The sequence below is a fragment of the Enhydra lutris genome, unplaced genomic scaffold, assembly GCF_002288905.1.
Source record: "Enhydra lutris kenyoni isolate GAN:26980312 unplaced genomic scaffold, ASM228890v2 scaffoldscaffold12, whole genome shotgun sequence".
Taxonomy (NCBI): Eukaryota; Metazoa; Chordata; class Mammalia; order Carnivora; family Mustelidae; genus Enhydra; species Enhydra lutris.
In genome coordinates, this window is record NW_019154096.1 from 72,388,643 (window position 1) to 72,412,498 (window position 23,856).

At 41.5% G+C, this 23,856-nt stretch overlaps 2 protein-coding genes across 2 annotated transcripts in view; one reads left to right on the plus strand and one right to left on the minus strand.

Annotated features, from left to right (window-relative positions):
- Positions 1-398: 398 nt before the first annotated feature.
- On the minus strand, positions 399-16,645 carry LOC111144811 (IKAROS family zinc finger 5). The gene is given in 6 exon segments (XM_022499299.1): positions 399-3,904; positions 5,068-5,250; positions 7,263-7,448; positions 16,263-16,511; positions 16,514-16,531; positions 16,534-16,645. Coding segments are annotated over 6 exon segments (1,692 nt in total). The 3' UTR covers positions 399-2,960.
- The window catches only part of LOC111145042 (acyl-CoA dehydrogenase, short/branched chain), a 36,814-nt gene continuing 29,601 nt past the window's right edge, over positions 16,644-23,856 (plus strand). Inside the window, exon 1 of the mRNA XM_022499654.1 lies at positions 16,644-16,685. Coding sequence (XP_022355362.1) covers positions 16,644-16,685 — 42 coding nt within the window. The remainder of the gene's footprint in view (positions 16,686-23,856) is intronic.

Consider the following 23,856-nt stretch of genomic DNA (forward strand, 5'->3'; position numbering starts at 1 on the left):
TTTACATCAAAGTACATATTAACAAAAACAAGTTCTAGAAATCATATACCCTCTAAGACTATTTAAGGAAAAAGTCCTTAGCAGGGATTTTTTTTTTTAATAATACATCCACTTGATAAATATTTTTGTAGAACTTAAAATGAGGTTTAGCTCAACATTTTTAAAGTAATATTCCCTTTGTCAAACGATTCTGCAGATGAATGGCAAACACTTATTTCTAAAATGAAATAGCACTGGAAAATATTCAAAGCAAAAGTCTAGCCTTTACTTGAATTTCAAGAAGTTGTAGCTACATACTATATTAGTAAAATCTGAAATGAAATTATTCCCTGTTAATCTCTTCACAGTTTCTTTAAAAAAATATTAGTGGAGATAAATTATCTACCAACTTTAAAAATCTAAACTTATGTTCACTGAACAAAAATACATTTAGTTTCAGAACATTGCCTGTTAACAGCAAAGTACTATAAATAGTTCACGTTCAGCTTTTCCTAGCAGCTCATTTCTATAAAATATCTGATTAAAAATAAAATGGGAGAAACGTATTCAACACTTAATGGAAGATAGTATCATCTTTCCATGTATAAAATTTTAACTCACAGAAAATTTAAATAAAATCCTAAATCTTTTTAAAAATACAATACTAAAAAAGTTTATAAGGTAGATTTGATTCAAAAACTTTAGTGCATTTAGAATTTATTGTAGCTCTCAAGCATTGACACCTTTGGAATACCAACTGTGCTCTTTTTAAGTCATAAGAAAATTAGAATTATACATTCTAGTTTGTAATTATGAAAAAAAGATATTTTCTGTTTAAAATGTACCTTCAAAATATCTATCTTTAGTTGCCAGAAAAGAAGTGTTTGTCACTATTTGGCCCAGAATATAAAGTTAATAAACTGGTTTTAACAAGAGGGTTCTTTCTCTTTTAATGAAAGCCTTCATTTTTCTATCTTGGGGTATTGCTTTTATGTGAAAAATAAGTGAGAAGGAAGAAAATAATTACAGAATCTTCCAAATGACAGCAACCTGTTTCTTTCTGGCAATAAATAAATACTAGAGCCAAGTTCCACATTTGGAAATGGTTGCATTCAAGCTGATCTAAGCAATGAGTGATTTAAGCAACAAGAGAAACTCAACTGTAGATTCAGAAGCCTCAGGCAAGGTCGAAAGAGTTAGAGTTTGGACTGACTCCTCGCTGCTCTTTGAACAATGCTGTTGAGGTTAGTTTCGACTGGATGTTAAACCATGAGAACTCATTTTAATGACTTTCTAGCATTTGGAAGGGAGGGCAGAAGATCCATTAACTTGGCCCGTGGGGGTTCTGGTGGACCTTCTTCTGCCTACCATCAACACTTCCCTTCTTCTTTACTATAGAAGAGTGGAGGTCCTGTTTGCTTAATAAATGCTTCATAGTTGGGGTATTCTCTTTAAGAAGCCAATCAGCAACACTTTCAAGATTTGAACCAAATTAAAAATGAAACTTTTGCAAAGTACACAGAAACCACAGTTAGTAACAATATACTTTATTGTTTGACCAAGCTCTCTTCAGAGTAAGCTAGTTATTACACAATATAAAAACAATAGCCTCCTATTCAAAATTATTCTAGATTTAGCAAGTCTTATTTTTGTAAACAAATATCACATTTAAATGCATTTTATATCTATTTTCCCACTTCTGTACCCTTTCCTACTAAGGCGATGACTCAGTCTCCATATAGTTTTGTCTCTGTCCATGAAAAATGGGCAGAACTGCAAATAAGCATTACAAGCTGAATTCACAGAAAATATTTTAAATGGCCAATTCTGAAGGGAAAACCGGAATTTGTTTTGGACACGTTTTCATTTTTTTAAGTATTACTTCGCCATCCTATTTGCCCATGTATTTCTATACCCACCTCTTCTTGGAAATTATAGGCAGTAAGTGGACAGAAGGCAGGAAATGGAAACTTCAGAGATTTTTTTTTCTTTTGAAGGACTGCATTTCCAAGGAATAAGATGCATGACTCCTACTGTACCTCTTTGGTCATCAAAGGAATAGGAGGAATAAGAGATTCTCAGTGTACTTATCAAAGTCACCTGACGCTAATGACGTCAGAGTGAAGAACTTAAAGGTTCAAATTAAAAGGAAAAAACAAAAAGGCATCTTTAAAGATAATCCTCTGATGTTTCTAGCATTCTCATGTGGTTTTTACAAGAAATCAGAATAAAAAGAATCCAATGGAAAACTTGACACATATTTAAATTAGAAATTAAATAAACAGGTATTTTAAGTATTAAACCCATTCCATTTAGGTTTTGTTTCTCTTCAGAACTTTTACCTCATATTTTTGTAACTTGAATTTAAAAAGAATGACCTGTTTTACATTTCCCCTTAAGGGGGAAAAAAAAAAAAAAAGGATCTGCTACCCTAAATAGCTCTGTGATCATCAGGTGAAAGGAATGTACTGCGAACATTCCGCAATGTGAACAAAACAGCACGTTGACAGAGAACGAGGTTAAGGGCAATTCCTCTACCAAACACTGAAATCAACTGTTTACAACAGACTTTGTAAGAGATGGTAATTCGACCATGTTGAAATATGGCAGAAATAATATCTAGCTGTGATGTGTATGTTGAATACCAAGTATCAGTAAGCTCTGAAGTGTTTACGGACCACGAGCATGGGGAATTTAAATGATACCTGCTAGGGTTAGGACTGCACTCCAGTTCTCAACCATCTAAGTGAAAGGAAGAAAACAGACTCCGGCGTGTCTCACTGCTCTAATACATAAATGAGCCTGACCAGATATTTATAGAAAAAAAAAAATTTGTTTCCACTGTCAAACTTTTCTATAAATATATAGACTTTAAATTAGCAGACACCTTATTAGAATGACCCCCCCCCGAAAAAAAAATAAACAAAACTATAAAACACAAAATGGTAAAACCAAGTAAAGCATAATGTGATTAGTTTCAATTAGTGTTGGTTATGCTGTCCCCTTGCAAAATGACAGGCAAAATCATACTTGTTTTTACATTTGCAACCACATATGTTACACTGAAAAGGATTTTCATACCCATGACATCCCATATGAATAGTGTAAAGGATATTGTCGGCAAAGTACATATCACAGTGCTGGCAGTGGTGCAGAAGCTGCGGGTCCTGGACCGGCAGGGTCGGAGCTGGAGTGCTCGGCTGGCTGTTTCCTATGCTGGGAGTACTCGTGTGGGCACTTGGTTCACTGCTCGGACCCGCCACTGGACTGTAGTTCCTCTGACTATGTGACGGCCGAGGTTCAGGGCTTGTGGGAGAGGAGCTCTGAGGGATACTTGCTGACACGGCAGCAACCACTGCTTGGGCGGAGGGCTGCTGCATCATGAAAGGCTTCTCATCGGGACAGGGAACTACATCAGGAGATGCAGGGTTTTGGTTTTCCGGTGGCAAACTAGACAACTGTCCTGCCAGAGTTGAGAGCTGATTTAAAGGGTTGTCAACCATGAGTTCTTGGGGGTCCCTTGGTAGGCCACCAGCTGATGTGGTTTTTGCCATACTTTCATAGGAGTCAGTCTGGATATTTGGGATTTCATGGGTAAAATCGTTAAGGTAGTCTGGCTTCTGAACCACCATGGAAGGTGGACTTAAGTTGATTAATGCTCTTCTGCTATAGCCCAGATTGCTTGTTTTCTTCTGTAAAACTCCCCACATTTTCTTGCTGCTTAAGGAAGACCTAGTACCTTTAATTGGTACCATTTTATGCTTGCGCCTTCGATGATGGGACAGGTTACTTCGATCACTGCAGCGGAAGGAACATAATTCACATTTGTATGGTTTTTCTCCTGTATGGGAACGCATGTGGGCTTCCAGATGACGCTCATAAGCAGATGCGAATGGACATAAGTGACATCTATGAGGTTTCTCACCTGTTTAAAAAGAAAAATGGGGAGAAACTGCAAGAGTAGCTCATTTATGGAAAGCTTCGTGTGCTGCCCATTGATTAGGAGAAATCTGTCAACTTAAAGCTTAACTTATCAGCAACAATTTGAGATCTATAGGTGTGTTCCATTAGTCAATACAGTGTAAAAACTGTTATGGTTTCAACTGGCATCTGGGGAAAGGAGAGCAAAACTGACAGTAATATTCCCTCCGTAATAATGACTTTATCAAAGTACGTGTCAGTTACATGTTTATGGACACATCTATACGTGAACACTTCTTCATACATATCCACACACCAATACCCCTTCCTCTGGAAAAAATACAAAAAACCTTTTCTAAAAAGTCCTTCTAGTAAACAGAAAGCTCAAAATGGAAATAAGCTCCCCAGTCCAAGTATGAATTATGCTAAGTGTCCCTTCAAAATGGCCCAGTGCTTCACCTCTATCTTCCTCTTCTCTTCAGTTGCCAAAAGGGACAACTGTGGGTCAGTGCCGTTAGCTGAAAATGGCGCAAATATATAAAATAAATATCTGGAATAGGGGATTTGGTCATTAATGGAACAAATAAGTACTGAGTCCTTACTATGCTCTGTTAGGCTCTGTGGGCACAAACATGGCCCTGGCATGAGCCTTGTCCTCAGACACAGCACAAGACCCCATGTGGCACAAGGGTGAGACACCCGCCCAGGTCTTGCGCCGGGGTAGGGCAGTAAGGAGGGCTTCTCAGAAGGTGGGAGGGCAAAGGAGCCCTGAGGATTAGCAGTGTAGTCTGCAACTGTATAAAAGCCTTGTCCCTGGTCGGCAACTGAAACATACTTAGTAAGCATAAAGATAAAAACATTTTATCACTTCACACTATCTTCAGCAATAACCTGCCCAGCCTAAAAAGCAGACAGATGTTGAGAGATAATGTGCATCAAGAAGAAAGACTGCTAAGGAAGGGGAAGCTCTAGATGGGGCCTTACTTCCCATTTCTATGTTGTTATGCCATTGTTTGGAAAATATGGAGTAACTTCCTCATTTATTCATACCTTAAATCAATCTTCAGTTTTAAACTATCAGAACTACTTATATGTCAAACCAACTTGCCTCCCTTGGCCTCTCTCCTGCCCCCAAAGAAATGCTTTCTCCAGACACTTTGCCATTACCTGTATGGATTCTAATATGTTCGATAAGCCGGGCTGTTCCTTTGCTGGCATAGTTGCAGTACCGACACTTGAGCTTTCCATCAAAGGTCCTTTCAAACCCGTCTACTAACATTCCTGAGTTTTCATCCAGGGAAACTTCAACAGATGGGTGATCGAGTCCATTCTGATCACCATCTGTTCCAGCTATAAACAAAGTGTAGCAAAAGAAATTATGCATCTCAGAATGAACTCATTTTAGCATTTTAGTCTTGAGTGGTAGAAAATCTTTCATAAATTGATAGTTTATTTAGCACAAAAGCCAAACTCAGAAAATAGAGACTTTCCAAACAAGAGGTCAATTTCATACAAAAGCAGTAGTATATTCTGTTGAGAACCTTTTACAGGGGACCTCAAATTACTTATACATCAATTTTATCAGTCTTCAGCATGCTGTTGAAGAAAAAAATAGGGTATTTGCCTTATCTGACGGGTCTGGAGGACCGAGGGAGTAAACAGGAACGGCAAAGCTATACGTGTTTAAGACGCCGGCCCGCTCTACCAGGATTAGAACCGGCAGTCACGGTGATCTCCCCAAATCCTAACTCTGTATACTACTGTCTAAAGCAATTAATGTTGAGTTTTGCCCTGTTTCATTTGGTTTATACATGTTCTAGATACTGGGATGCATTTAGGATCTTAAAATTTTAACTAGGCACATAAAGGAAGATACTGTATCTGATAACCTTGAATGTTAGAACTGTAAGAATTTGAAAGCTACAAGATATTCATCTTTTACTTTTAATTTAACCCAACTACTTTTTTGTATCTATAAAGAAACTGAAGGGGCAAAGTGCTTGTATCCAGAAATCCAGCAAGCAGTGGGGAATACAACCCTGGTCTGTTGAATCCCAGCCGAGGAACCTGTACACTAGTGTCAGGAGGGGCATTTTTATTCCTACAACTTCTTGGGGGAAACACTTCTACTCCATCCACAGGAAACAGCAGTACTGGTATGAACAAGTCAAGCCCCCTCTTCCACTGCCCGCCCCCACCCCTCACTAGGAGAAGAGAAGTGATTTTGCTGGTTGGTGCAAATCCAATATCCAAGGGAGCCACTGCACTGAAGGAACAAGGCTGTGTCCCCATCTTCGATTTCTCTCCCAACCCAGTGCCTCTCGAAATTCAATGTGTATATTAATCATGTGGGGAGCTTACTAAAACAGATTCTGATTCAGCAGATCTGCAATGGGGTCTGACAATTTATACTTCTAACGAGCTCCCAGGTGATGCCTAGTCTCTGCTGCTAGTCCCTGGACAACAAGGCCACAGACCATCTACGTCAGGGGGCAGCAAACTCTTCCCATGAGGATAAGATACTAAATAACTTAGGCTTTGTGGGGGCATCTGTTCTCTACGAGATCTACTCAGCTCCGCTGTTCTAGCACAAAAACAGCTCTAGAAAATATGCAAACAAGCAAGTGTGCTGCTGGTTCAATAAAACTTTAGGGATGCTGAAGTCTGAATTTCGTACAATTTGCATATATTATAGTATTCTTTTGATTTTTTTTTCCCCAACCATTTTAAAATGTAGAAATCACTCTTAGTCTGCAGGTCATACAGAATCAATTCACAGTCCAGCTGGGGCCCACGGGCTGTAGTTTGTTGACCCCTGAGCTACGTTCAGGAACAGATTCCAAACCATGTGGTAAGCAAACCAGACTAAAGTCTATCTGGAGCAGGCTCAAGTGTGTCATCGCCTTCTCTGTGCGGATTCTCTGTCTAGAGAAGTAAACATGGTCAGCCCTTTCTTCATTTAAAGAGAGAAGAAAAAGGAACCCCTATTGTGTCTCTGATTGAATCCAGATTTCCCACTGGCCAAATCCTTTGTGTAGGGAAGCTAATGCTGCAGCCCGTTTGGGTTCCTTGTGTCTACTGTTAGCTCACAGAACTTAGAAGATGGGGCGGGTATTTAGAATTCCTAACCTTCCAACAAGACCGTAATGCCTCTCTAGACCGTGTTAGGCCCCGGGGGAAGTTTCATTCTCCCTCAACAAAAATCTGACATGTTTAAAAAAGAAAACAAATTGCCCTGTGTCTAAGTAAAAATGGAATGACACACATTAGTGAACAGTGGTCTTCACCATTTGGATAACTACATATGAGTATTAATATATTTATGAAAAATGAATTATTTAATAGTATTAAGATGAGTCTACCTCCCTGAAGAGCCTCTGCTTCTTTGTCCCCACTAACTGAGCCAGAAATCATGTTCACATGATGAGTCTGCTGAGTCAGATATTCCTGGAAATCTTTCACGAAGTCCAAAGGCTCTGGTTTCTTTTCACCCATCTTTGCTTTATCCTTTTCTTCTTTTTTCTTTCAAAGTTTACAATTTGTTATGCCTAGGGGAAAAAAACTGAAATAATTTCACACTATTTAGGGAGAGCCAGTATGTATCAAAACAACAATGACAAAAATTAGTATGTGCAAGATATACAAAACAATACAGAATACAGTACCTGCCATTAAATATCTTATTTTCTTGGTGAACTAGAGAACACATAGAGAAAATTGTGAAAATTTACTGTATTTAGTATTTAAATAAACTAGGACCAAATTCAGTCTTAGTGGATGGAAAAAAGTTACAAAGACTGCAAAAAAGAGAAAATAAGTCCACATGAAAGAAAGAGGCACAGCAGCAGGGATTATCAATGAAGGAGACAAAAAAAAAAAAAAGGTAGCTCGATTGAGGCCAGAGAATTTTCTAGATGGACATGTTACATATCTCCATTGTCCAATAGAGTTCTGCATGCCACACATAGCAATAAGCACTGCAAATGTGGCTAATACAAACAATGTGAGTTTTTTATTTTCTTTAATTAATTTAAATGGAAATAGCTACATATGGCTAGTGACTATCATTTCAGACAGCAAAGACTCTCAAATCATAGGGTTCTCATGAATGCTCTAGAAATAGGTGCACTAGAACAGGGGCTGGCAACCCTTTTCTGTAAAAAAGGTCAGAGAGTAGTATATTAGGTTTCGCCCATTATGAGGTCTCAGTCGCAACTACTCAACTCTGCCATTATAGCTAAATGCAGCCACAAATCACGTGTGAACAAATTGAGTATGGCTATGTTCCAAAATAAAGCTTTATAGAAGCAAGTCTTGAGCCAGGATAAGGCTATAGGCCATAGTTTCCTGACCTCTGCCTTAGAAATCCAAATCACCGTCTCTACCACCATGTATCATCTTATTCACTCTGAGAATGAGGGGAAAAATTAAGAAAGAAAACAAAAAATAAATCGCTGAACACTACATTAAAAACATGCTATGCTATATGCTGGCTAACTGAACATAATAAAAAACAAATAATTTTAAAAAGAAAATTTAAAAAAAAAAACACAAATTCTAAACTTTATATGCACCCCTATGATTATTGCAAAAAAACAAAAAACAAAAAACAAAAAAAAACAAATATCTGATCCTCATGTAGAGGGAAATCTCCCATGAGATTTTGTAACCACAAACTAAACTGGACTTCACCTAAGTTTATGGCCCAAATTCAGAAATCAAATAACCAAAAAGTTTCCTAGTAAGAACAAGATAAGAAAATCTAACACCTAGGAGACAAAGCTCTTTTCTCCCAATAAAAATTTTTATGCAAATGTGTAAGATCTTCTTAAGTATGTCTTCTGCTCATTTTTTCCCCTAAACTCCAACTATTTAATAAATAATTTCTACCTTAAAAAGTCCTTATCTTTAAAAGCCAGTAAAATGGAATTTAAGCTAAGAATAGTTACTTCTCAACATATATGCTTAACTTTTTCTCAAAGCACAGCATACACACAGAAGAGCACATAAAGCTCAACAAGTCATCACAAAGTGAACATATCCATGAAGTGAACAAACATATCCAGAAGGCCACAAGCGTCCCAGGGTGAACCCTTCCAGTACTGGTGCCCCAGAGCACGGCAAGGACTCGGCTACCCTGACTTCTGAAACCACTGTGTCACAGGGCTTGCATATATTCAGCTTTGGACAATGCAAAATGGCTTTTCAAAGTGCTTATGCCAATTTACACTCCCACCAGCACTGAAGAGGAACTCTGTTCTTCCATATCCTCCCCAATATGCAGGTATTTTTTGCCTTTTTCATTTCAGCCATTCCAGTGAGCTCGTGGTGGTATCACATTGGTTTTCATTTCTAGTCCTTGATAACTAATGAAACGGTATACTTTTTATGTAAATTAGCCACACAGATACCTGCTATTTTCGTACCCAATGAAATATCTGTTCAAGTCTTTTGTTCATTTTTTTATTAGGTTTTCTTTTTCTAGTTAATATGTAAGAGTTCTATATAATATTCTGGATATGAGCTCTTTATTGGAGACGTATATTTTCAGCGGCTTCTCTCACTCTGGAAGTTGTTAACATAGTCCAATTTACCCATTTCTTTCCTTTACATTTAGAGTTGTATCCTTGCCAACATCTTCCCCTGAAGATGTTCTGCAATTTCTCCTAAAAGCTTTACTATTTTTTTTTTTTTTACTTTTCATATTTTTATCTGGAATTGAGCTTTGTGTATGTATACTGTGAGGTAAGAGTTGAAATATACTTTTTTCCAAAGAGAGAGCCAACTGTCCAGCAACATGCATTTCATAGACCAGCCTTTCCCCACTAGACTCTGTTACCACCCTTCTAAATCAGGTGATTGTATTATGTGACCCTATTTCTGGATGCTCTACTCTGTTTCACTGGTCTATTTTTGTCTGTCTTCACACCAATACCACCCAGTCCTAATAATAAAAATCTTAATATCTCAGTCATTTAAGTCCACCAGTTAAGCTTTTCTTGTTTGGGAATGTCTGGACCACTCAGAGTACTTTTCAGCCTGTTTTCCAAAGAAAGAACTGTGGAGTTGAGAAATGAGAGGGCTTCAGTGACAGCACGTTTCCCAACTGACCGTAGCTTGACTGAATGTTTTAAGACCCAAACTTCTGTTTTTAACTAACTTAACTGGCATTCTACTAGATACAGACTAACCCCTGACTGTGATATGGTGAGTGCTGTTCCTCATAGAGAGAGCAGTACTGTACAACAGTGCAGTGACATATTTCAGGAACTAATGAAGGACACAGGGCTGTTTTTGGTTTCCCTTGTTTACTGGCCCCGGACTGATTTACTTAATTTCTGTATTTCTTGTCTTCCTCTCTCTTCACAGTTAACTTGTTCTTTATTTTGAACATACGTATCCAAATAAGAACGTGCACGTGACAAAATTATCATTGTTCTTAATGCAACATTTGTGAAAAGTTCTTTCCACCCTCCTGAGAAGATGTCTAGGGGGTTTTTAAAGGTATTATTATTATCACTACCACTTTTCAGTTTTCAGTTGGATGAACAGAGTATTACAGTATTAGCCCAAACTTACTAGCTTGAAGACTCTGAAAGAAACTTCTCTCAGCTATAGTTTCTTATTTTGTAAACCAGAATAATATTAACACTGGCAGTGCTGCTGTAAGTTTTACAAGTATCTGTATGTAAAGTATCCTCCAACACCTGTAGCATACGGCATGTTCTCAGCTATTTTTGCAGCAAAAAATGGTTATACCTAGGGTCAAAACATTCCTCTGTCCCAGATTCAGTATTTTTCCCTTTTTCTATCAATCACCTCATCAACTGAGCATGCTAAGCTCTCCTTTAAATCCATTCTTCCGTTACAATGAAATGAACATGGTCTACCTTTGTCTCAGTAACCCACAGAGTCCAAATTGCAGGCACCCAAACTCATACCTTACTTTACTCTTTTAGGCTCTCCATTTAAATCACTTGCTCTGGTCTGGCTCAACTTTCTTAATTTTAAGGATTACTGTTGGTTTCTGAACAAATTTGTTTCAGTTGCTTTTTCTCATCTTACCTGGCGTATCTGAACTGGTTCTCTCTGCTTCCTAATCAGTGTATTACTATTTGTTCTATGACTCCTGTTGATTCTATTCATTTGTCCTTTAAAATTTGCCCTCTGGTGGCACCTGGGTGGCTCAGTTGTTAAGCCTCTGCCTTCCACTCAGGTCATGATCCCAGGGACCCGGGATCCAGCCTGCTTCTCCCTCTCCCACTCCCTCTCTCTCCTACACACCCCTGCTTGTATTCCCCCTCTCACTGTCTCTCTCTCTCTCTGTCAAATAAATAAATAAAATCTTTAAAAAAAAAAAATTGCCCTCTGGTTGGGGAGAAAAAGTGAGCCAGTCAGATTATGAAGAATGAGATCAACAATAATCTGTGGTAACAACTGTATCTCAATAAAAGGAAAAGGAAAGGACAACAAAACACACAAGAGTGGGAAACAATGTAAAATATACACATTAAAAGGTAAGAAATAGGGATGCCTGGGTTGCTCAGTCGGTTAAGCAGCTGCCTTTGGCCCAGGTCATGATCCCAGGGTTCGGGACTGAGTCCCACATGGGGCTCCTTGCTCACAAGGAGCATCCTTCTCCCTCTGCCTGGCACTCTCCCTGCTTGTTCTCTCTCTCTCTCTCCCTGATGAATAAATAAATAAAATCTTTTTAAAAAAAATAAAATAAAGTAAATGAGAATTCTTTTTTCTTTTTAAGATTTTATTTATTTATTTGACAGAGAGAGAGATCACAAGTAGGCAAAAAGGCAGGCAGAGAGAGAGGGGGAAGCATGCTCCCCGCAGAGCAGAGAGCCCTATGCGGGGCTCGATCCCAGGACCCTGAGATCACAACCTGAGCTGAAGACAGAGGCTTAACCCACTGAGTCACCCAGGCGTCCCAGTAAATGAGAATTCTTAAAAAAAAGAAAAAGGTAAGATATGTAGCAGACAGAGTTCTAAAATGAGTTTCAGAAACACAGAAATGTAAACAAAGAGAAATCTTTTTTTAAAAAAATAGCAATCAAGAAATTTCCAAAATTAAAGATCCCTTTCAAATGGAAAAGGATCATAGAGTGCAAAATAGTATATGATACTAAAACAACACTTAGACACATTTGAAATTTTAAAACCTTGAAGAGGACAAAGAGAATATAAAACTTCCTAGAGAAAAAAAGACAGTCTACCCACATAAGAAAAACAATCAGATTGACATCTGAGTGCCAAAGACAACACTAGGGGCAAGAAAATTACAGTAATCATTTATTCAAATTTGGAACGTTTAAACTTCCTCAAGCTGATAAAGGATATCTTCCAAAAACCTACACCAATTAATGGAGAAAATTTAGTTGCATTCCCTTTAGAATCAAGGATAAGACCATGATGATTACTATTTCTACAGCTACTCAATATAGTACTAGAGGAAGAGGCCCCCACAATAAAAGGAAAAAAGAAATAAAAAGTATGAGGACCAGTAAGGCCCTTATAGATTGTCTGTGTCCTAACTATAAAAGTTATAATTAAGAAAGAAATTCTGATATTTGAGATGTTTCCACTTTGATAGGCTTCAATAAGCAAGATAAATCCTACCAATTCCTGATTAGAAAGCCTAACAGTGCTAGAGGAGAACATGTGACAGTGCAGAAAAAATGCATGAGATTGCCAGTAAGCAAGCAGAAGAAAATGGTATTTTTATACATGCATATCAAGTTTTAAGAACACAAATGAGCCTAATTACAGAGGATGGCTGGCATATTTTGACAGTCTTGGCTATTATCACATTGTCACATTATAAATTTCACTGCATTCTCTGCCATAAATTGTGTGCTGATTTTCAATCATAATGCATGATGGACTTAAAAAAAAACAAAACAAAGAATGCCAATGACGATTACATTGTAAATACGAAAAAAAAAAATCTCTTCTTAAAGAGTTTTTAAATATACTGATATGGTTTTCAACCTCAGACATTCTGTAATGACTTAAAAATTAAGTGTCCCTCCATTCCTAAGCATTTTTTGTGCTTACTTGACTTTTTTCACATCTCTCTCTCACACCATACTATCCCCCCACCCCCACCCCCACCCCGCAAACGATAGGCCTTTGCCTGAATGTACATGGAGCCTTTGGTTCAAAACCCTGCTTTGTTCATCTCAAGTCACTATTTCTAAGCGACAGTAAACAGGAAAAGAGCAATAACTATGAAACTACAGAAGACTTCCTAGTATCAAAAGAAAATAAAGGTTTTATATCCAAGACATCTTCCTGTCTTTAATAAAATAATCATCAGTCTCTGACTGAAAGTTTAATCTAAGAACTCCACAAATTAACTGAAATCCAAAAATGCCCCCAAGACACGGATGAATTTAAAAACCTTTGCAAACATACCATTAAAATCTACTTTAGGACATCAGCAAAATGTTTTTACTGAAGGTATCTTTTCCATGAGCCATGAATTCAACATCTTGGAGCCAAAAGATAACTTACACAAATTTTAATATGTAAGATCATGTCTTCAGAAAAAGGAACATATTTGAGTTCTCCAATATTTATTACAGATTTGGGTGGTGTATTCCTAGCCTGATCTACTCTTTCCACTAACTGATATCTAATTACATCAACCAGAGAAGAATTATTCCCATACCGTATGATTATCATTCCTTATGATAAGGCAAACTGTTTGAGTCCTCCCTGTGATTACTCTGAGCTGGGTTTAGTATGGGATTCCGTGAGATATAGGTACATGTGTGTATAAACTGGGTAGAATGTACCTGAACTATTTTCATGCCAACAGTTTCTCCCAAATTATTCATTCAAGGCTCAAAAATAAGGTTCTTACAAAACAACCAGGTGCTACACACACTAGTGAAGGAAAGAAATATTTAAGAAAATAAGCTTCGAAAAAAAAATAAAAAAAAGAAAAGAAGCAAAGCTTCGATATCCCAGAAGAACATGAAAACCTCTTCACCTTTAAACCACTCACTTAAAACTATTCTCTTTCCTTGGTTTCTGATAAAGCATTTATTTGCATGAAGACTTCCGATATTAGTTCTTCAGTCTCACATTATAAATAGGAAGTTATTGACACACATACACACACATACACACACACCCTCTCAACCAAGAACTAACAAAACAGGCATCATGATGTGAATTAGAAGACAGCCAAAACTACAAAAGAGCAGTGACATAAGAACCAGAAGAATCTCTCTAACCTACCTTCTTCCCAAAGTCTATCTTTTTTAAAAGCTATGGGAGAATTTTGAGAACAACATGATTAGAGAATAGAAAGATCTATTTTATTCACCTACCATCTGGGTGTTACTAACCCTAAGGTAGAATACTTAGCAACTAACTTACTGATACAATAGTTTAATTTGGCGGTTAGGTAGGCCTTCATAAATAAAGTGACTACAGTTCAATAGATATGCTTATTTTTATAGCCCAGTAATTATAGCCACTGAAAGATTTACTCTGCCATAGAATACACATCAATGAAGAAGCCTTACAAATGAGGACTGATTAGTACAGAGAGTTAACACAGACCTTCAAAGACAATTAGAACACATTTCCTCTGATTATAGAACTGTCCAAAAAAAAAAAAAAAAATTCCTTGAATGCAAAAGGAACATTATGAAGCTTTGAGAAATCAAAAAACATAACATAAAAGTAAAACATATAGTCAGGAGATATCCAAAACAGGAGCTACACACTCTAACCTTTTCACCCCAAATCAGTTCCTCCTTTTTCTTGCCACTCCAACATTGATGAAATGTAGAGTAATCGAAATTTACTCTGGAGACACACCAAGGGACTCCAAAAGGCCATGGAGGGAATTTCAACTAAAATTGAAAAGCCATACAGAGGTCTGCAAAGAAAAGCACACCACAGATCAAAACCTTTATGAGAAAGTTAATTAGCATCTACAGGTTTAATAAGAAAATAACTTCTGCCAATTTTACCATTACCAGAAAAGAAAACTAATCTAACAGATAATCAAAGAACAAAGCAACAGGTTCATGTCAACAAAAGCTCCAAAGAATCACCAAAGAAAAACATGCACTGTTATGACTCCCCACTGCCTCCGTGGATTTCTAAAGATTTCATATTTGGCAAACTCTTAATGTCTTTCTTAAATTTAAGTTATTAATTTCATTTGTGCACAGTACTGTACACTTAAAGGGTCAGGCTTAGTACTTCTGAACAATTACAGTTGCATAAAAAATGCACTAGCCTTGTGGGAAAACATTCATGGGAAAGGGTTAAAAAGAAAACCTCCAGGCACCCCCAGCAAAGGAACATTTGATTCTCATCCTTATTTTGCTCTCTATCACAACCTCAAACACAGGGTTTTCTGGGAAACAGTTTGAACCCCGAGGGGCAAAAAAATACCAAACATTTCAATTCCCTGTAACGATTTCCCAATGATAAACTGTATCTGTGAAGGCACCTCATCAATTAAAATTAAATGGAATTTTAATACCATTAATCCAGACGTTTAAAATTTTGTTTTATGTAAGTTTTGTTTCTTCTAACCTTAATTTCCTTAGGTCTCACAATTTAAAGTGCCTTTATTTCTTCTCCCGCTTGTCACTCCTCATTAGGGCTGTGAACAGCACATTAAGGGGACACTAAATGGGCCACGTGGTTGGTAGTGGTAGCTGGAACCGGTTTAACTTCGATTCAAATTCAGTTAGAGGAGCACTTCATAGGTGCACGGCTTGGCTACCTGCACTACAGTTTACTGACAGACTTAAACCTGTATGAACCTGAATAGGTCTTTGCTGCAAAGCCCTCCCCAAACCTCACATGTCCGCTGAATTAGAGGGCACAAACAGTAGAAACTAACCCAAGCTGGACCACTCGGTAACAGACAGAGGTTTTAAAAGTCCTCCCAAGGAGCAGCCCAGGACTGGCGTCTGGTCAGCATCCTCATCAGAACTCGGAGCACCCAGGAGACCCGCGCCTCCGCTGAGCCCCAGGATGTGGGACCCGGTGAAGACGCAAACCTCGGGGAGACCCCCATACGACCACCTGTCAGAGCGAGAAGCAGGTCCCTACCCAGGAGTCTCCAGCCCCTGCCCACAGAAGCTGTTCCCTCGGGGCTCCCGGAACCCAAGGACCACACATTCCGCACTCGGGCCAGGAACGTCCCGGGTCGTGACCCTGCCGACCGACCGACCACGCCCAAGCCTCCGCTGAGACTGACTCCTGGGTGGGGTCAGCCGGCCCGCCGCGAACCCCGCTCTCCCCTGCAGCCGCTCCTTCTTAACCGTCCTGCTCAGCTGTGTCGCCGCCGTCCGAGCCGGAAGCCTGCTACTTACCACCTGACCACCGCACCGAGTAACTCCCACTGCCTTGTTTAACGCCGCTGCCGCCGCCAACGCCGCCGCCGCCGCCGCCGCCGCCGCTGTCTTCGTCACCGTCGCAGCCGCTGCCGCCGTCATGTTTGTTGTGTTTCCGATTCTCTTCCCGCCCCACTGCCCGGTCCAAGTCTCGCGTGAGCAGTACGCAGGGCAAAGGGGAAGAGGGGAATTGTATGTCTCTCTTGCGGTTCCGTAGGCGCGAGGGGCGGGGCCAGAGAGGTGCGCTAGGGGCGGGGCGGAGACAAGGCCCTGGCTCCGCCCCAAAGCGCTGGCGCTGGGCGGGGAGGCACTGAGCTGCGACTTGTTGGGCTTGGCACAGCTACTCGGTCTGCGTCACCCATGGAGCAAGCGGCGGCTCGGCTGCTGCGTGGAAGCGCGCTGGTGAGTGCGCTGGCGCCGGGCGTCCTAGGAGTCCGGGACGACCTTGGCACTGGCAGCTGGGGCTTCTCATATAAGGACCGGGGAGCCCGCTGCACGTCCCGGGTCGGAGCCTCCTCTCCGCCGGATCGGTCTCAGACCCTTCACCCGGGGCTGATCGCAATCCAGGCCTCCCATCTCCCTCCAGGCCTCTGGTGGAGCCGGCATCCGCTTCTCTTAGGAGGGGTGACGGTAGCCCCTGATGAGAAAGGGGCTGGGAGCTATTCTAGAAGCTTCTTTACGCACCATGAGTGGAATCGGAGCCACTGGGCCATGGGAGCCTCGGAGTTTAGGATCTTTAGGGGCATTTTGCAGAGATGTTACCTCTCTATTGCCATGTTTCCCCAATTATTACATTTCACCCCCACTCCCAATTTTAACTGAAAAGATGGTTAAAATACAGTCACGGTCTCCTTTTTTTTTTTTTAAATATTTCTTTTTTTTTTTAAGATTTTATTTATTTATTTGACAGAGAGAGATCACAGTAGACAGAGGCAGGCAGAGAGAGAGAGAGAGAGAGAGAGGGAAGCAGGCTCCCTGCTGAGCAGAGAGCCCGATGCGGGACTCGATCCCAGGACCCTGGGATCATGACCTGAGCCGAAGGTAGTGGCTTAACCCACTGAGCCACCCAGGCGCCCTCACGGTCTCTTTCTGAGCAGAGCGTTTCCCTGTCTTGTGCGGCCCATCTCCAACGTTAGGAAGGGACCTCGGAGTTGGTCAGACTTACCAACCAGTTAAAGAATTCCCTCTGCCCTTTATCTCATGACTGGAGCCCCAGCATCTCCCATGGGTGAGCTCTGCGCGGTTCAGGGGTGCCCATTCCCGCCCCGCTGCCTTGAACTTGAGCCGAAAGCTGCTTCCCAGGATTATCATTCCTCCTGTTGTACCGAATTCTGCTCTGGGGACTCGCCCAAACTGTAGATTCTTTGATACTTCGTCAGGGTTTTCTCATCACATTAAGCATTCCCACTATCAGCTTTTCATCCTAGGGCATGCTTTCCAGAAAACCCGCACACATTTGGATATGCGGCACTTCGTTGTCATCTTGACTTCTGCTTCGTTGTGAACGTTTTCATATTTGCTTTAAAGGCTCTTCAGAGTGCTCCTTCAGTGAGTGTTATGCCCAGAGGCAGAACTCTTGTTTGTTTAATTAGGAGTAGTTAATGTTATTTGATTGTTTTACGGGCTTGGGGTATTAAGAAAATTACTAAAGTCATATTGGGTTATTGCTGCAAAGAAATAAGCCTTTATGACACCGTCAGTACTATTTTATACTTGTTATTTTAACAGGTTAGTAAAGAAAATTCCCAGGGCTTTGCAGTTTGACTCTCCTTTTAGAGTTAGCCTTCATTGACCACATACTGTGCGGCAGACTTGTTCTGGGCTCTACCTGTGTCATCTCATTTGATTCTTCTTTTTCTCAAGACTTTATTTATTTATTAGAGAGTGAGTGAAAGAGAGCACAAGCGGGGCTGGGGGAAAGGGGAAAAGGGAGCTTAGCAGGTTCAGGAGGGAGCCTGATGCCTGGTTCAAACCCAGGACCCTGGGATCATGACCTGAGCCAAAGGCAGACTTTTAGCCAACTGGGCCACTCAGGCACCCCTGATCTTACTTAATTCTTTTTTTTTTTTTTAAGATTTTATTTATTTATTTGTCAGAGAGAGAGAGGGAGAGAGAGCGAGCACAGGCAGACAGAATGGCAGGCAGAGACAGAGGGAGAAGCAGGCTCCCTGACGAGCAAGGAGCCCGATGTGGGACTCGATCCCAGGACGCTGGGATCATGACCTGAGCCAAAGGCAGCTGCTTAACCAACTGAGCCACCCACGCGTCCCCTTACTTAATTCTTTTTTTTTTTAATTTAATAATTTTTTTAAATTTATTTATTTGACAGACAGAGATCACAAGCAGGCAGAGAGGCAGGCAGAGAGAGAGGAGGAAGCAGGCTCCTTGCCGAGCAGAGAGTCCGATGCGGGGCTCGATCCCAGGACCCTGAGATCATGACCTGAGCCGAAGGCAGCGGCCCAACCCACTGAGCCACCCAGGCGCCCCCGCTTACTTAATTCTTATGAACCATGCCACACAGTGGTAGTTTAATCTGTTGGCTACAGAGGCTGAAGCTGAAAAAGATCATGTGACTTGCTCAGGGTGACTCAGCTAGAAAGTGGTAAGAGCTGGTGTTCGATTCCAGTCTGATGCTAAATTTCATGCACTACTGCCTCCCTCCCTTAGAGGTAGTGGAGACCTATTTTGGTTGGATTTGTTTTGGATTTTGTTTGGATTTCTTTGGATTTTGTTTGTTTGGATTTTGTTTGGATTTGTTTTGGATTTATTGGGGCTTATCGTCTTTCATAATTTTTAAAGCTCATTTACATTAATTAGCTAATGTGATTGATGGGATGGTGACTCTAGCACCGTGGTTAAGAATGTGGTTTTGCAGCCAGATTGCATGGGTTTGAGCACAGGCTGTGTCACTTCGTAGCAGTATAATCTTGGACAGGTTACCTCTGTGGATCTTAGTTTCTTGATCTATAAAATGGGGGAGAATAATAGCATCTAGCTATAGGGGGATGTGAGGCCTTTAATATAGTGCCTGGTGGGGCGCCTGGGTGGCTCAGTGGGTTAAAGCCTCTGCCTTCGGCTCAGGTCATGATCCCAAGGTCCTGGGATCGAGCCCCACATCGGGCTCTCTGCTCTGCGGGGAGCCTGCTTCCTCCTCTCTCCCTCTCTCTCTGCCTGCCTCTCTGCCTACTTGTGATCTCTGTCTGTCAAATAAATAAATAACATCTTAAAAAATAAATAAAATAAAATAGTGCCTGGTATATGGGGCACTTGGGTGACTCAGTGGGTGAAGCCTCTGCCTTCGCCTCAGGTCATGATCTCAGGGTCCTGAGATCGAGCCCCGCATCAGGCTCTCTGCTCGGCAGGGAGCCTGCTTCCCCCTCTCTCTCTGCCTGCCTCTCTGCCTATTTGTGATCTCTCTCTCTGTCAAATAAATAAATAAAATCTTTAAAAATAAATAAATAAATAAATAAAATAGTGCCTGGTGTAGAGTCAGATGTCATTAAATGTTAGCTCTTACTATTGCCATGCGTGAGGCATCATGTCCTATGGCAGATACATTAAGACCCTGAACACTTAGCTTTTAGAAATTTCTCTTTTAGTGGAGAAGTTAGAACTGTATCCAACAAATCTGCTCTTATGTAGACATACAAATCCCAGGGGTCCACAGTCTGCCTGTGGGTTCGGAGGAGGGAGCGATGATCAGGACCATTAGGGGAGAAAGAGGCTCTTTTGGAGCTGGGTTTAGATTTTAGGAGAAGAGAATTGGGGGAAAACACTGCAACAGAAGGAGACTGGGGGCATTGTAAGGAATGCTGGCGTTTATCCTTTGGATTGTCCAGAGCATTGAAAGGTTTTGAGCCTTGGTGGTAGAGAATCATGTATGATCTAGGGTTATTGCTGTCATAGCAGGTGCATGGAGGGTAGAGAATTGCAAAGTAGGGCCAATTTTGGTCCCTCTCAAAGACCAGTGGAGGGGCGCCTGGGTAGCGCAATAGGTTAAGTGTGTGCCATCCTCTCAGGTCATAATCCTGGGATCAAGTCCTGCATGGGCTCCCCGCTTAGCTGTGGGTCTGCTTCTCCCTCTCCCCGACTGGTGCTCTCTCTCACTCTCTTTCAAATAAAAGTTTTTAAAAGAAAAAGATAAATGGAAAGGCAGAATTTAGTGAGAATTTACAGTAGGCCAGGGAGAGCATTTTATATCCTGCACCCAATGCCCTCTTTTCTATCGGGCAGGTATCAGTGGCTTCATCTCACCAATGAGGAACTGGGAGGTAGTGAGTGTTCAGTGTGCCCTTGACATCCAGCAGTAAGGTCACAGCGTGGACACTCAGCCACGCTTGCCTTCTCAGAAGGACTTTGTTGTCCCTGCGAATACATTGGAACAAACCTGTCCCTTATGTTTAGGCAACCCAGTTTGTAGAGAATTGACTTGGTCACCCCATGGTTCCAAAACATTTTAGGCAACTTGATACATCACAAAAGGTCATTCTTTTTTTTTTTTTTAAGGATTTTTATTTTATTTATTTGACAGACAGAGATCACAAGTAGGCAGAGAGGCAGGCAGAGAGAGAGGGGGAAGCAGGCTCTCCGCTGAGCAGAGAGCTTGATGCAGGGCTCAATCCCAGAACCCTGGGATCATGACCTGAGCCGAAGGCAGAGGCTTTAACCCACTGAGCCACCCAGGTACCCCACAAAAGGTCATTCTTGAAAAATATTCTTGATGCGATACTTCCTTGTTAGGTTAATCCTATAAAGGACTGCGAGTTGTTGGAACTGCTAAACTAGATACATATCTTGTTCAGCTTTTTGTTATTCAAGAAAACCGACAGCACTTTTTTGGACATCTGTGGCATCTGGGCAGTGAGAGCTGAGTACGTGCATAAGCGGAAATTATTCACCTGCTGTAAATCCAGGCCCTGGAGTCAGAGCACCTCTCTACCGCCTCATAGCGGGACAACCTCAAGACAGGTTACTGCCCCATTCTGCTTCTCTTTCCTTTCCTGCAAAGTGGGGAGGACAGTAGTATTAGGGCTGTGTTAGATGTTAAGTGCTTAGAATGGCCCTTGGTGCATAGTAACTACTCAGTAAACGCTCACTGTTCATACAGGCAGAGTCCATTACTAGTAACTCCAGGAGGAGGGGGTGGGGTGTCTTTGTGCAAAGTACTCTGATTAATGTTGGGGGTCTATACATTTACAACAGGGTCTTTGACCTCAGGGAAATTACATTTTTAGTTGGAGAGACAAGGTATATGTGTTAAGAAATGCCATTAAGGCTATAGAAGATTTGATTTATTCCCAGTGTTACATAAATAGCATGGACAGATGTGCTTATAGAAGGAGGGGCTGGAACTGAGCGTCGAAAGAAGGGATGGCTTAGGTTTAGGGAAAGCAGCAGAGGGGTGGAGATTATAGGCCAAGGGAGCTGTGTGCACCAAGGTATAGCGTAGCAATATACAGCACTAGTTTAAGAAATAATTATTCTAGGACTGCTGGTGTGGTAAGTTCGCAGTTTGATGGAGTGAGTTAAAATGACGAGTCTCTATCACGTGACGTGGTTATGTCCATATTTGTTCCTGCAACAGTGAGAGTTGCTCCAACAGGGCTGTCCACAGTCCCAGAGAACAGCCCTTTTGTCTACTAAAACACAAGCATTCATAACGTTATTACTTATCAGTACAGAGATGCATTTTTTTCAAATGGAAATAGGGCCTTGTTTCCCATCCTTCTTTCTTTCCAGTGCCAAGAAGACTTAAATAACCATAATGATCTTCTCTGGCAGTGGTAAGATGTTCTCTCCTTTCTTCCAAGATCCTTTCACCAGACTTGCCTTGGGCTTACATGGCTTTGACTCTTCCTTTTCTAAGTGCTAGACCAGGGGTTCTCAGTTTGGGCGCTGTTGACCTCTGAGGCCAGATCGTTCTCTGTTGTGGGAGGCTGCCCTGTGCATCCCAGGGTGTGGAGCACCCCTGGCCCCTGCCACAGCTCAACCTGTCTCCAGGGACTGCCAACGTTCCTTGGGGGTAAAAGGGTGCCGCTCTTCAGAACCGCTGGTATAGACTGTGCTCCATGTGTACTCCGAGGGTGGGAAACTGTGGCCCTTCTTATAACCTGGTAGAAAACTCCGTCTCATCCTACTATTTGCCCCACCCAGTTTCTTGACCATAGAAATTGGTTTTCAAGATCTCAGCAGGAGCCACTGAGATCCTGAGCTGCTGTTGGCGGAAGGGTCTCAGCAGATAAAACAGGTAGTACCTTGCAGAGGGAACCCAAGAGGTTAGGTCCCACTTAGCCTATTTCAGAAGTTCGCCTGTGGCGGGACAGGCCCTCAGCTAAGGTGATACCACTGAATGGGGCATTCATAAAGGAAGCCTTGAGAAGATTGGGTCATTATCTTGAAATGGAGGAATTAGATGGACACCGTGTTTTCTGAATAGAGTAGCTGAGTGATGTGCAAAGATTGGGGCGTCTGGAGGAAAACAGTTTAGAGGGAACAGAATGAAAGATGATTCATTCTGCTTTAGACTCCAGACTTCTAAAAGTGTCAGTTAAACTTTTGACTGGAAGCACTTTGGAAGCTGAGCAGGAGAGGGACCTGGAAACTAGTAGAATCAGAGCCAGAGTTACAGGTCTGAGCCTTTGGTGTCTATCACAGACCATTTGGTAGTGCCTGGAATGGAAGCCTTTAATCCCAATGTTTGGAAGAGCCGGCTCCTTCTGTTGGGTCCCCCATACAGATGAAATAAACCTTTTCCTCGAGTTAATGTTTATTGTCAGTCTAATTTCCAGACTCCAGCTCCTGAACCCAACAGGGCAGAAGAGATTTTCCTCCTCTAAAGGCTTCCATTCCTTAGTAGGGACAAGGGAAGGGGCAAAAAATGGACTCAAAGGGAAAAACAAAGAGGGTTCTTTTAGGAAAGACACGGCTTTTTAGGAAGGCAGGCAGGAGATAAAATATTTGTCTCTACAGGTGTTGGTACTCTTTCCATGAACCCCCAAGAAGGGATTTCCGGCAGCCTCCTTTCCCAGAACTTACTGCTTTTAGACAGATGAAGGATACTCCAAGAAGACTTTTTTTCTGCATCTGTTGAATCTCAGATATCTTCAGGTTAAAACCAACCTTTCTGCCAACCCTGGGGTTCCAAGTGGATTCCCCACCATGAGCCATACACTGTCTGTGCGTCACTGTTCACCTCGCAAGACATAGTTGGGTTGTTCCCAGTGTTCGGCTCTGAGCAATAAAGGTGCTCTGCACATTTGTGCGCAGGCTTTTCTTCAAACTTTAGTCAGGAATGCAGGTGCTGGGACACATGGGAAGTGCACAGTTGTGTGAAACTGCTGGCCAGGTTTCCAGGCAGTCCTGTCTGCTGTGCTTGCGTGTGAGAGCTACTTCTGCCTCATTCTTGCCATCGGTTGGCAATGTCACTATGACTTTTTTTGTTTTAACCAATCTGATCATCTCTCACTATGTTGATTTGCTTTTAAAATGTGTTTTAGGGCGCCTGGGTGGCTCAGTGGGTTGAGCCGCTGCCTTCGGCTCAGGTCATGATCTCAGGGTCCTGGGATCGAGTCCC